The following is a 13,840-nucleotide window of genomic DNA, read 5'->3' on the forward strand; positions in this document are numbered from 1 at the left end:
TATACAATTTTACTTCTGGGCAATGGAGCCTCAATAGTTCCAGACATCGCTTGGAAAATGGCGGATCCTCAATGAGATAATCAAACAAATACTTAGATACGTGATTTTATCAATTTTCACTATAAATGCAGCAATTACAGCTGTCAGTTCCATCGAAAACCATTACAGCGCTGCCTGGAACTATTCAGTCCTACATGTGACCACGTGACCACCCGTGATGAGATCAGAGAGTGTAGCAACTCTTATTTGTACATGGTTGTTTGGCTCAGATAGCATAGAACATGGTTGCTACAAAGATGGGCAACCTATTTTAATGCTCCAACAATTCATCACAAGTCGTGGGACTGTTTGGCACTTTGTATAGACACCATGCATAGATAATCATTTTTTGTATTACTCCAACAACACATGAATGCAGCATTAATATTACGGTGCGTGTGCCAAACTGCCAATCATAAAGTCGACGGTGCAAGTGACATCTTCCCAACTGCTTTATAGGTTAGTGCAGGATAAGCTGCCCATCCTTATTCGTTTTTACCTCTGTGTTGATGTTTGTTTGGTTGCCTATTCCAGGGCCGTGCAGAGACCGATGTAGGGGCAGGTGCTCATAGATCAAAAGGGGCACATGAACAAAAATTTAATACACATTACAACAACATAACTTCCATTTTAACCAGATTTACAGTATAATTGGCTGTGACGGTGACAAACTTTAATTGATAGGGGGGAATAGTAAATAGAAATCAACACTGTCATCAACACTTTCTGGCTGTGACTCAGTCTTTGCCTTTTTTCTTCCTTCAATCTCTAGATCAAAACTTCCTTCCTTAACTTGTTCATCTGAGAACAAACCACATCAGATGTTCACTGAGGCTACGTGTACACTAGGACAGATAATTTTGTCTAGGGTATTTTGCCGACTATTTTTATACCTGTTCACAATTACGTTTACGGTGCTCTAAAAAACGTTCATCCCTGCAACATACGCGATGGAAGGACCACAAATGGGCACTGAATTGAAGCATATTATTGAGACGTGGTTTGAAGGTTCAAGAAAAATGTGTGTTAAAGAATAATGGAGCAGGAATGCCACATCGTGATCGTACGCCTCCATTGTTTACGATGCCGTCATGCCGCACTACAAATGGTGATGGCATGATGTCATTTCCTCAGTATCTGATTGTTGTACGGAGACAGCAGTCCATATTAAACGGCGGGTAATATTACCCGCTTACATTATCTAACAACAAATCCAAATAATAGGCATACTAGTGTACCCGACATGCCATATCGTCCAAATAATTACACGTTTAAGGCCATTATCCGTCCTAGTGTAGAAGTAGCCTGAGCCACCATCAGCAATTTTTTCAAAAATATTATTTCATTATTATGCATATTTGACAACTCTGTAACAAAGTAATGACATAAAATGTTATATACAAAAGGCATTGTAATTGTGTTTATAATTGTTGTATTTTATACCTTAATATCCTTGAAAACTGTCATTCTTCCCTATTGTGCTCTTCACCCAGCTGATGAGGGATCCACTGCCTTTAGCAGCCTCATCAAGCTCTTATTTCTATACCTCAAGCTCCTTTCCTTACAAGGTATGTCTACATAATGATATATAAATCTTAAATTTAAAAATTCAGATTCCCTGGTGGCTTTTTTTTTTTTTTTTAAGCTTTCTTGATTTCTTTCTCAATAACGTTGTGAGGAGAGAGAGGAGAGAACACGCAATAAGGGTGACTAGCGGGAACAATACAACAATATAATTTTTAACCACAAAATACATAAAAATGTAATTACCAAATTATCACATTAAGATTAATACAAACACCGGAATCACAGAAAATGAAATAAAGGGATGGATTGCAAACGTTAAATTTAGATTGAAACGAGAATTTAAAGATGTGTACATTTCTTGATAACGTGAAGAGAATGGACAAATATGGTTGCCTATAGAGAGTATAGACACACTGATCGAAATAGCCATGGAGTGGGGGCTAATTAATTATTAAAGTAGAAAACTATATAAGACAAAATGACGTATTATTAATTATTGTAAACAATCCCTACAATAAACCTGGTGTAAGAATTTTAACTATTTGGTCAAACACGGTACAATAAGGTAACACCTTCTGTTTTCAATCACCATATGTCCTCAGACTCCTCACCACACACCCAGGTCACAGAGGAACAGCGTGCAGGAGGGAAGGGGGGTGGGTTAATGCGGCGGCTTAACAGCTTTTTATTATTTTTTTTAAAGGTCTTTTCTTCAGTGTTCAAGTACTCGATGGCGTGCCTGCACAGTCAGCCAGCACACACATACGCACCCAAAAAAAAAAAAAGCCCAGTCAAAAGGGGCATGTAGAGGCAAAGGGGCAGGTGCTCAAGCCCCCTCTGCCCCCCTCTGCACGTACCTGGCCTGTTCACATGAATTGTGAATTTAGATGGTTCAACTGTACTCTTTAAGTATCGGGCAGATAAAGGTCGTGAACTACTCTGCTCACAACTTGAAGTCGCAGATTAGCTGCAGTCTTTTAGCTAACTAGTCATGAATACATTGACAATTCGATGCAATTTGAGTGAGAGACTCTCACTCGAGATTTGTCTAATATTGTGTTGTTTTGATATGTGGTATTTGAACTGTATCAATACTGGTGCTGTTTATTGGTATGTGTTTATATAACCAAAATGAATAGAATCAATCTGTATGAACTAATTGTCTACATTTGGGATATAACCTCTAACAATTTTGTATGTGTGCTCATCATCATTTCCAGATGTTTTAAAAACATTTTATTTGTTACAATGGTCACCATATTCTGTGACAAGATATCTTATTTTGAATTTATTTTTGACTCAAACAGCATTACTCTTGCAAATGGATATTATAAAGTTATTTGCTTGCATCAAGGAGGAATGAGAAAGGTAAGCTAGGTAACCCACCTTGGCAACATAAACCACTTTTGGGTCACAACTTACCAGTTGAGAAACACTAATTAATTGCATAACGGTTACAGTAATATATCCCCATTTCTGTCAAGACAAAGTAGAGCAGCAGAGTGTAGGAAGAAGTGAAGGAGAGATGGAAGTTGATGAGCATGAAGCAGAGGTGAATTGAATATGAACAAGGGATGTGCTAATTTTAATTTTGAATGCTGATGGCTGAAAAACAAAAAAAGACACTTTTTTTTTTTTTAACAGAAACTTGCATTTTGGTCTGATTGCATATAGTTTAAAATGCTATTTCTGACTTTTTATGACAGACAAGTAGTAAAAATATGTATATATATTGTTTTGGCTCGTTCGCCAGTGCCCATGTATTAGATCTAGTAACGCCCTGGTAGTACGGTATAATAGCAATAGTTTATACAGATGTGCTGAGAAACAAAATATACAATCGTTCAAAATGTAATTAAAAAAAAAAAAAGACCTCGTTCGAAGTCTTAATTTTTTTACTTGGATATCTTTTGGGGGGGGGGGGTGAAAACTGTTACTTTTGTATTATTTTTTATGTAACGTTACTCTTACTTGGGTGAATTTTTTGGCCTGTCGTTATTTTATATGGTTGTTTTGATTTTGCTGAACTAAAATAATCATGGCAAATGTAAAATGGTGATAGGATGGAACCGGAGCTATTTAAGTTCATCTGAATCCGCATCATCATTGTGATCACTCTTGGAGAGTCTTACTTTCATCCTCTGTTTTTTTCCTCTTACATCGTGATCCAGCTGCAGACTCATGCGCGCCATGTGGCCGTAGAAGACTTTGCGTGGAAAGCAGCACACCCCAACCGTGTTATGTTCCCCATCGGTAGCTGGAAACAACACTGGATTGACTCGTCCGGTCGCTCGGCTCCAGTCCCGCCAGCCCGGGTGCAGGCAGGCAGGCGCAGATCGGACGGAGTGGGCAAGTGGCGGGTGCACACAGACTCTGACCTTCGATGAGCACGAGCTCACCAACACGCACATTCCTATTTTCATCATCTGAAGGTAATGCAAATCGTATTTGCAACACACCTATCATCGTTTGGATAGCACAGTGCTAAGCTAAGTAGCGTTCTGTCTCCTTTTAGTGGAGTGACGCTAGTACCGATCGAAAAATATAGCATTTTAAGGATGAGGCAGTAGTAGAGACGTTACGGAGTTTCGAAACCGCAGTTTATTTTATATAATGCATAGCAGCCGACGTGTGTATTAGGTCACCAGTGAACCATTTATTTCAGTCTCCACTTAGTTGCTTCTTAACGTCATCATCGTCAGACGCGGCATTTTGTTTTGGTGAGGATTTATAATGATGGATGTGGTAGATCAGCATTTATCATCAAAAATGATGGCGGCGTCTAAATTATTTGCACGTCTATTTGTAACACGCACTATCCACCATTAGAGGGAAGTTTTTTACATTTGACAACGTGTCTGTAATTTCATTAATACGACAAAGCAGTGACAATTGAATGTTTACCTGAGAGAGTTTTTATACTGTACAATACATGGAACCGTTCTGTTTACTCGCGATAATTGTTGTGATGGCTAGTTTGTTAGCTGTCTAATTAGGTCATCGGGTCTGGGCTGTCCTAGCTTTGGTACCACTTATATGTATCAGTGACGTACACCGAGGCAGGCTCATGCCTAGAATTCATATTACAGTCGGAATTAAACATTTATGAGGCAAAAAAGCAAGTAAAAGTCTGCCTCACAGAGAAACAAATGAAATAAATTGTCAAAAATATTAAGCAGAAGTCTATTTTGACACCTTTCTCATTATGATTGCTGTAGTGGGTAGCAATGGAAGGCTAGTACTTCATCATATCTGGAGAAGTAGGGGACATCTAAGGGACAGAATATTTATAGTAGTCACTAAAAATCGATGGAAACACCTCATTCTAATTGCTGTAGTTGTTGGCAACTACCCACTACAGCTAGTAATATAATTAAATATGGTGGAAAACACTCAGGTGACTTGAAGTTCTGCTCTGAGACCCCCAAATTAGCCAACTTTCAAAATTGTCCGTTATTCATGTGTGTGATACATCATTGGAAAGCTTAAAATCTCAATTTTCTGGGGGAAGAAACATTTTGAACAGGAGGGCTTTTTTTTTTTTTTTTTTTTAATGTTTTTTAAACAGCAAAATCCTATCTGGAGGTGAGAGTACACGAGAGCAGAATTACAGACGCCATGACTTTAAGGAGACATTATCGCGTACTTACCTTGTTTCGATCCAAAAACTCCATGTAGCATGTATCACTGAGCGTCAAGACACAGCTGTAAACTGCCACAGCCGGATTTTTGGGGATTTTATGGGTGAAACATGGTAATGTAACAAGGGTCGCGATGCCGAAATCACAGACATCAAGGAGTGGTCGAGATTTGTTTTTTCGTATATTCACCCTTTTAAACGTTTTTTTTTTTTTTCAATTTTTTTTTTGTTTGGATCGATTATTTATCATCTAAAACAGACATGTCCAAAGTGCGGCCCGGGGGCCAAATGCGGCCCGTGGGAAATTTCATCCGGCCCCAGCCTCTGTCATAAGATCAATAATGTTTGGCCTGCACACAGACTTAATAAATTGGTCAGCAGTACTGCTACCAGCATATTAAGTAGCTTACACAAATTCTGCTCCTCATTTACCCACTAAAAGACAGCAGCCCTTTAAGAAACATTTCCCCGTGTGACTCTTGACTTCCAATTTTCTAAAATGGCAACAATCAACAAAAAGAAAAAAGTTGACAGCGACGGCTGACGCTTCAAAGATAGGTGGAAATTGGACTATTTCTTCACTAAAATACGCAACAACTGTGTCTGCCTCATTTGCAAAGCACCAGTCGCTGTTTTTAAAGAGTTCAATGTGAGGCGATATTTCCAAACAAGACACGCTGACATGTACGACAAGATTACAGCGAAGATACGCAGCGAGAAATTGAAGAAACTTGAAGCTAGATCCCGAGAGTCGAAAGAGAACGCCACATAGGCTAGTTGCGAGATTGTTGAAGCTATTAATTTAAAAAAAATAACAAAACAAATGTGACACACAGAATGGCTTACTAAAATTTGCTTAAATATATTGTTCTATGTAAAGTACGTCAGCCAAGGTCGGCCCTCCACATTTTTTCCCACACCAAATCTGGCCCCCTTTGCAAAAAGTTTGGACACCCCTGATCTAAAATATTGGGGAAAATGCGACAGGAACGAAAAAATACAATTAGGCAATAGTTATGAGGTAGATATCCGTGACTTTTTTTTTACAGACGCCATTTTTTAAAAAATTGTGACGTAATTTGTTTAAAAGTTCAAAATATGCGAGTTACTCATTTTTTAAAGTCGTTTTTTTTTTTTTTTTTTCAAACTAAATATTAGACACCAATGAATGATTCTAAGCTAAAAACGACACATTTTGAATAATGAATATGATTAATTACCTTCGTTTTATGGCTGGGTTGAAACAAAAGCGGTTTCGCAACGTCTGTAAACGGGGGTTCTCAGGGTAAAACGGACAAATTAAAAATAGTTCGGTGGCTTAATGTGCCATGAATCTGCTATGGCACCATATAGACATATTGTTCTAACAAAAACAACAGTTGTTTTGGCTTAAAATACAGCAGTTTGTTTTAAAGAGGAGTGCAAGAGCAGAAACTGCTTTTTCAGTCTTGTCTGTGTTTTCCGCCATATACCCAGATAGTAGACAGACGTGATGAAATGATGTTGAAACATTGACACCCGACGTTGATTTGTCATCACTTTTGCACCCTCGATTCATGTTGTTCCACCGTTGAAATCCTTACAAAACCTAAATGTCATTTCGATTATTAATAATATTGGAACAACGCTGAATCAATGTTGTGTTTTCATTCATTTTCACCCATGATGCTATTAATGCTTTCAAATATGCCCATAGGTCCTGCTATATTTACAGACAGAAGAAACAGCCAGGCTGACTAATAAGATATTATACATAAACAATAAAAAAATATATAGATGTATATCAAATAAATGATTTAATAATGAAGAAATAAATAGCTAAAATACAAACTTGGCTAGATTTCAAATTATTTTTAATTTAGTCACAACAATAGAAAACTTCATTAAGGCTTAGTAAAGTTATTTCAAACTTAAACCTCTGGCTCAATCTGACGAGCTTCGCGTTGAACTTTGCCACCAGCGCGGTCTGGGGCATAGCGTAGCCACTTCTGCACAATAGTAGCAAATGCATATTGCGACGCGTCCATCCCTATCTTCAGTGAATCTGAAAAATACCAACAAACCAGCATTCACAGGTAATTCATATCAAGGAATTCAACCAGGTATCATAGGTTAGTTTAACATACTTCATTATTTTGTGGTGAAGTGAGTTTCTCAACAAATCCCAAACCAAATTAGGGCTACATATGAGAACGGAGCTAGCTAGTTAGCTAGCTACGATGTAAAAATGACCATACAGTCTTGGTGTTCGATAAATTAATTTAGACAAGACTTGATTGCGTCATATCGAGTGATTTTAGCGCTTTAATTGGAAAAAGAATAATGTCTGCCTGAACTAAGTTCTACTTAGCTAATATCCAGGCTAAGTAGGTCTTCACTTGTATGCCAATCACAGCAAATGCACCGTTTCTTAAAATTTCGGCAACTTTGTCACGTTGTGCCAGGCAAACCATTTTCTATACAACTTTGATGACAAACACGGTTTATTCTACCGTAAGACATCATTGCTGATCAAGGAAAATCAACAGGCTTACCTTTAACTATGGCTGTCCTTAAATGAGGCGTTTCCTGTGGAGTTTGTTTGAGGTGATACGCTATCTTCCCGCTCAACCGCGAACTCAACTATTTTTTGACCATAACTCCCACTCATCCATAATTCGATGACTTTTAAATCATATTTCCGGGGCAGTCAAACATCAACTATTTGTCAACATTATTTCATCAACTATAAAACAATGTTAACCCAACCATTGCCATACCATAGAACAACGTTGTTTCAATGTCACTGCCATGTGTCATCGATATTTGCAACATTGATTCAACATTGTTTATTGTCGAAAATCTTAATGTCAACATACTGATGATTTTGATGGAAAATCAACATTTGGTCTGCTATCTGGGTTGCTACCAAAATCTTTCATTAGGATAGTGTTAGCTCACTGGCTGCTAGACATCCAAATAATTTTGACTGGATTAGACGTCTAGCGCCTTCAATGGCATTTTAACTCGAGCCTTCACTGCCAGTATTTTTGGGCATTTACTTCCTGTTCATATATAGGGCATTTACAGGTCACTTCCTGTTGATTTTGAGTCACTTCCTATTCATTTGGGGACATTCTAGAGTCATTTCCTTTTCAGTAACCCAAAATCAACAGGAAGTGATCCTGATATGCCCCCAAATCAACAGGAAGTGACCATATAGATAGTAAGTAAAGAAGAAAAAAGTCAGTACTTATCCACGGTGTTCACAAAGTAGAAACAAACAGTGCTATTGGGAATTGTATAACAATGTGAAATGAACAGATATATGTTTATATGAATCAAAGGAAAAAGATCTGTACAAGTGACCCTGAAATACTTCCAAATGAACAGAAAGTTATCAGGTTTAAACTTGTGCTGTCAAATTTATCGCATTAACGGGCGGTAATTAATTTTTTAAATTAATCATGTTCAAATATTTGAACATTTAACGCATGCGCAGAAGGACCAGCTCATGCATTGCCTCAAACAGATTACAGTGACACCGTTTTGTGCACATTGAGAGCTAAGAGGCAGAGAAAGGCGAGTGGACACAGGTGTTCATTGGACCACACCGTTTATTGGCATAAGCTTTGGCAACTCCGTCACAACAAACATAAGTATCATTTAGTGAAAGCACAAAAACATAGTATTCCTATCTCTCAAAAAAAAAAAAAAAAGTTCACAAAAAGAAAAGCGCTTCAATCTGTATTAATGAGGCCCTATTCTCACACAGTTAAACAACAAAGAGAACTGGCATTCCCAATCAAAATAGCTATGCAAAATATACACAAAACTTACTCAGACTTTGGTCAAACTCTATTCAAACATTTAGTGTAGCTCAACAAATACACTGGATGGCAATATTTAGTCGCAATATACAAACTATCAGAGCTCTCGTACGTTGTGAAGCCAGCACTCAGAACGTAAGGTACAATGAACCCTGGAAACTACGGCGTCAGTCGAGGGACAAAACGCACTCGCTGGCTCCATCTCTAATTGATTTAAAACTCACCATTGACACCGTGTGGTGTATTTCAATCACTACCTTACGTAGTTAAAGACACTGTGGAAGAACGGCAGGGAGCCCATGTGACGTCACCGCTCGGCGACGTCAACAATGGCGAGCTGCTAGTTTATTTCTGGATTGAAAATTTTTCAAATTTTATTAAAACGAAAACATTAAGAGGAGTTTTAATATAAAATTACTATAACTTGTACTAACATCATCTTTTAAGAAATTCAAGTCTTTCTATTGAAAGACTTCTATTTCTATTGAAAATTTTTCAAATTTTATTAAAACGAAAACATTAAGAGAGGTTTTAATATAAAATTACTATAACTTGTACCAGCATCATCTTTTAAGAACTACAAGTCTTTCAATCCGTGGATCCCTTTAACAGGAAGAATGTTAATAATGTTAATGCCATCTTGTGGATTTATTGCATATAATATGGCATATTTTAGAGATGGTTTGAATTAGGGATGTCCCGATCCAGGTTTTTGCACTTCCGATCTGATACCGATATTGTTTTGCACTTCCGATCCGATACCGATACCGGCCGATACCGACCTATCTGAGCATGTGTTAAAGTTTAAAGTTATTTAGCCTCCTTACTTAGTTGTCAGACTCATGTTGAAAAAGGTTTTAGTACCCTTGATAACAACTAGCCAGCTGAATTAGGTGAGTTTGAATAACACACAACGGTTGGTAACAAGAAACTGACCTGTTTATTCAGTGACAAACACAAAACATTATAAATAACAAACAGAAATGGCATAGTCAGTCAGTAAAACGTGCAAATGATATTGTAAACTAGGAGTGGGAACCTCAAGGCACCTCACGATACGATACGATTCGCGATACAAGGCTCACGATAACGATTATCTCACGATATCACGATACAGCAAATATCGATATATTGGTCAGAAATTTGATAGATGATATTCTACGATACAACTGTTGAAACGAAAAAAACATATTTCAACATAGAAAAAATACTGTTTAAGTCATTTATTAAACATTGACACCTTTTCAGTGTAACATTGCTGTAAAATATAAATCTACTGATAATTGTGTACCTGCACATATAGAGGAAACAAACCACAACCACTGATATTTCTTGGCGAAATCATGATGAATGGCACCCTTAATTTCTTAAGTTTTCAATCTTTTGAAAATTTTTAACAGTGCTGTGAGTGTCAGTCAGCAGTTGAGCTTTGAGTGGAGCAATGATAAAATTGGTGGGTCTTTTCTTTGTATATGACCTTTGTTGTCAAAAGCATTGGTTTGAGCACTTCCACCATCTGCTTCAGCATTTGTGACGTCAGACTCAGTCACATTCTTCCTCAACTTAAAAACAAAATAAATAAAAAACATTAGCTACTCAATAGCTTTTGAGTTGAAATTCTGATTTTTTTGTGTGTGTTGGAAGTATTGAGTGAATTAAAAAAAAAATATGAATTGAATGAATAGAAATTAAAAATGCAATAATTACCTGTTTTTAATATGTAGGACACATTAATTATCATGCACGTCACCTAATATATCTTGGAAGCTATTCAAACCGTTTTTATAGCTTATTGTATCAAAATGGCAGTCATAACAGTTTGTGTAGTAAACTAGATGGAAAGTGGTTCTCAAATATGTCATCAAAATAATACATTTAAATGAAAAAAATCAATTACTAGTACATTGCAAAAGTTTCCTACCTCAAGTGATGCGCCACAGAAATCCGGTGTTCAATTAGTCACCAGCTGCCAGTGAACCTTATTTTATTAGACAATTCTTGCATACAGCGAAGTCCTTGTTCACCTTACTTCCTTTATTGTTGGTGTAAAATCCAAAGTGTGTCCACATGTGTGATTTTCAGCAATATTTTTCTCACTTTTTCCTCCACCGTTCTCACGAAGTTTTATTTTTTTTTTTCAACCCACTTGGGATCGCTCTTCTTCTATAGGCGACTTGTGCGCACTTTACCTTCACCGCCACTGTTAAGCGCCCCTAGTGGACCGCCAAGGAATTGCTCAACAAACATTGAGCAGTTTACAGCATCCATACTCCATTTTATGGCCAATATGTCAAATAAAAGTATCGATGCTTGGCGGGAGCATATCGATAACCGATCGGGTTGCAAAATATCGCGATATATCGCTGTATCGAGATATTGTCACACTCTTATTGTAAACTGTCTTAAAAAAGCAAAACACACCAACAACCTCAGTGGAAAATCCAACAAATCCCCCAAGCTTTTAGATGCTTTTAATGTTTCGTGCATTAGTTACAAAAATTGTATAAAAAGCCTCTCAGGTTTAAATAAACGACTATTTCAGTATCAAGTTAACATTTTAAAACAGTAAATAAAATACTCAAGTCCCCATTCTGTATCAGCAGCTTTAAACTACATTCAATTCACTTAATTTTGCGAATCAACTGTTAAAGTTGTTAAAATTGCTCCCGTTATTCCATAATTTCCTTTCTGTCTACTTTCGACATATGAAAGTTTTAAAACTGTTTTGAAGATAGATTCAAGTCAAGATTTTGCCGATTTAGGAGTATTTTAGATAAAAAGTTAATTAGGTTCGCTTGGAAGGTTCACAACAGCCTACTAGGGAAGTCTTCTGTTTTAAGATGGCGGCTGTTTACTAACGCATCTGGTTTTCAATACTTCAATGTTGCTAACGCAGTCGAGTCTGTCGTGTAGCATCTGGTTCTATATACATAAGATATCTATTATCTCCAGTAAAACGACGTTGACGTAGTTTGTTGCAGCTGTCAGCAGAAGTCAGGTATTCTTGTGTTTTTTGTCCAGCGGCATGAGTTGAGCTAAAGCCGTGAGTTGAGCATTGGCATTACCTGGGTCTAAGACAAGTTATGTTTACTTTCGGGACGCAATGCGGTCAGTTTCTCATTGCGTCCCGAAGACTGCGCTATGTATTAGTTCCGCTTTACTTGACATATTTCAATAATCGGAATTTGGATGTTTGTGAATCGTTCTCGAATCTTCAGCGGCCGAATCGCGTGTTGGATGGTGCGTCTAATCACATGAGATAATGGCTCGTCATCCAGAATGAATTCTTCGGCAATGACTCTTGTTATTCCCTGGGTGAGTGCCAGTTTGTCACGCATAGCAAAAGTTTCTGCCCGTGTTAGTTGCGTAGGACCTTTGTTTTTGTCTTCGGTTTTCTCAACATACTCCTCATATTGTTTGTGGTGGTATTTCGCTAAATGCTTGATTAGGTTGGTTGCATTAAAACTTCTTACAGCTTTACCACTATGCTTGACTTTATTGTGGCATATGTTGCTCTCTGCCTCTTCGTCTCTGTCATCCTTTAAGGTGAATTGATCCCATACAGCTGAAATTTTTACCGATAAAATCTCTCGGTAAATTGGCAGACGGTCATGTAAATGTAGTGTGTTGAAGGTGTGCCGTAAAATGCGGACCGGATTTTAGGGAAACCGAAGCAAAAACGTGAATGGATTATGTAAATCGGTGCGCTGGAAAACCCGGACCGGACTTAAAAAAAAAAAAAACTGGATCGGAAGTCTGGATCGGAATTTTTCCCGTGTTCCGATCCGATACCGATGCGCATTTTTTTGCCCATATCGGCGTCCGATCCGATCCAAATATCGGATCGGTACATCTCTAGTTGCAATTGCGATTAATTACGATTAATTAATTCTATGCCGCGATTAACTCGATTAAAAATTTTAATCGTTTGACAGCCCTAGTTTAAACACAAAATGACCCAGAAATACCCCCTAATCAGAAGGAAGTAACCTAATATCAATAGGAAATGACCCCAAAATGCCCCCAAATCAAAAGAAAGTGACCCTGAAATGCCCCAAAATCAACAGGAAGTGACCAAATCAATAGGAAGTAACCCCCTCAAATGCACCCAAACCAACAGGTGTTTACATACCACAGCAAAGCTACTATTTTATATTTTACTAAAATTTTCAATTGGTCAGTGATTAGATATAAGTGTGTTTTAATCATGGTATTACAAATGCTGAGACGTTTCTCTTTGCATTAGCGCCTTTCCATGTCGAAGTCGGTCCAGATGCCATTGTCCAACATAACCGTGTCGAAGCCCTCAATCTCCCGGGTACCCAGCAGCATGGAGGGCATCAACCATGAGCTAGAGAAGGTCTTTATCAAAGACCATGGCGAGAAGGAGGAGTTAAAGGTAGGGCTCCATTTTTTTCTCTCATGTTTCTAATTATGTGTCTATTCTTTGTTGATTTTAATTCACAAAACACTTCTTAACACATATTCAAATTGAGTGGGAGCTTAAGAGAACGCTCGCTATGCTAAAGCTAACGCTACATTTACATTTAGAGTGCAAGGATCGCTCAGTAAACACTTTAAAAGGCTAAAGCAACATAGCATATTCTCCCATTCAAGATAAAAAAATCTTACAATATTTACAAAACTAGCAAGCCACTACCCAATCGTGACGGGCTAGCGGATTGCGACAGATTGCTACTGTGCATGCGAGAAACCAACGCCATTTCCTCTCGAGGGATGATGGGAGATGTAGATATGTACTGTACATGGTTGATTAAAAAATAAATATAAATTTTTCTTTTTTGGGGGGATTGTAATGGTCTCT

General features: G+C 37.7%; 1 protein-coding gene across 2 annotated transcripts in view; it reads left to right on the forward strand.

Annotated features, from left to right (window-relative positions):
* The first annotated feature begins 3,671 nt into the window (after positions 1-3,671).
* The window catches only part of glcci1a (glucocorticoid induced 1a), a 36,402-nt gene continuing 26,233 nt past the window's right edge, over positions 3,672-13,840 (forward strand). The window contains exons 1-2 of one of the 2 annotated variants that reach the window (XM_057827570.1): positions 3,672-3,998; positions 13,262-13,414. In XM_057827570.1, coding sequence (XP_057683553.1) covers positions 13,271-13,414 — 144 coding nt within the window. In that variant the 5' untranslated portion in view covers positions 3,672-3,998; positions 13,262-13,270. The remainder of the gene's footprint in view (positions 3,999-13,261; positions 13,415-13,840) is intronic. The other variant, XM_057827569.1, reaches the window with a different exon arrangement.

Source organism: Corythoichthys intestinalis, chromosome 22 (assembly GCF_030265065.1).
Source record: "Corythoichthys intestinalis isolate RoL2023-P3 chromosome 22, ASM3026506v1, whole genome shotgun sequence".
NCBI lineage: Eukaryota > Metazoa > Chordata > Actinopteri > Syngnathiformes > Syngnathidae > Corythoichthys > Corythoichthys intestinalis.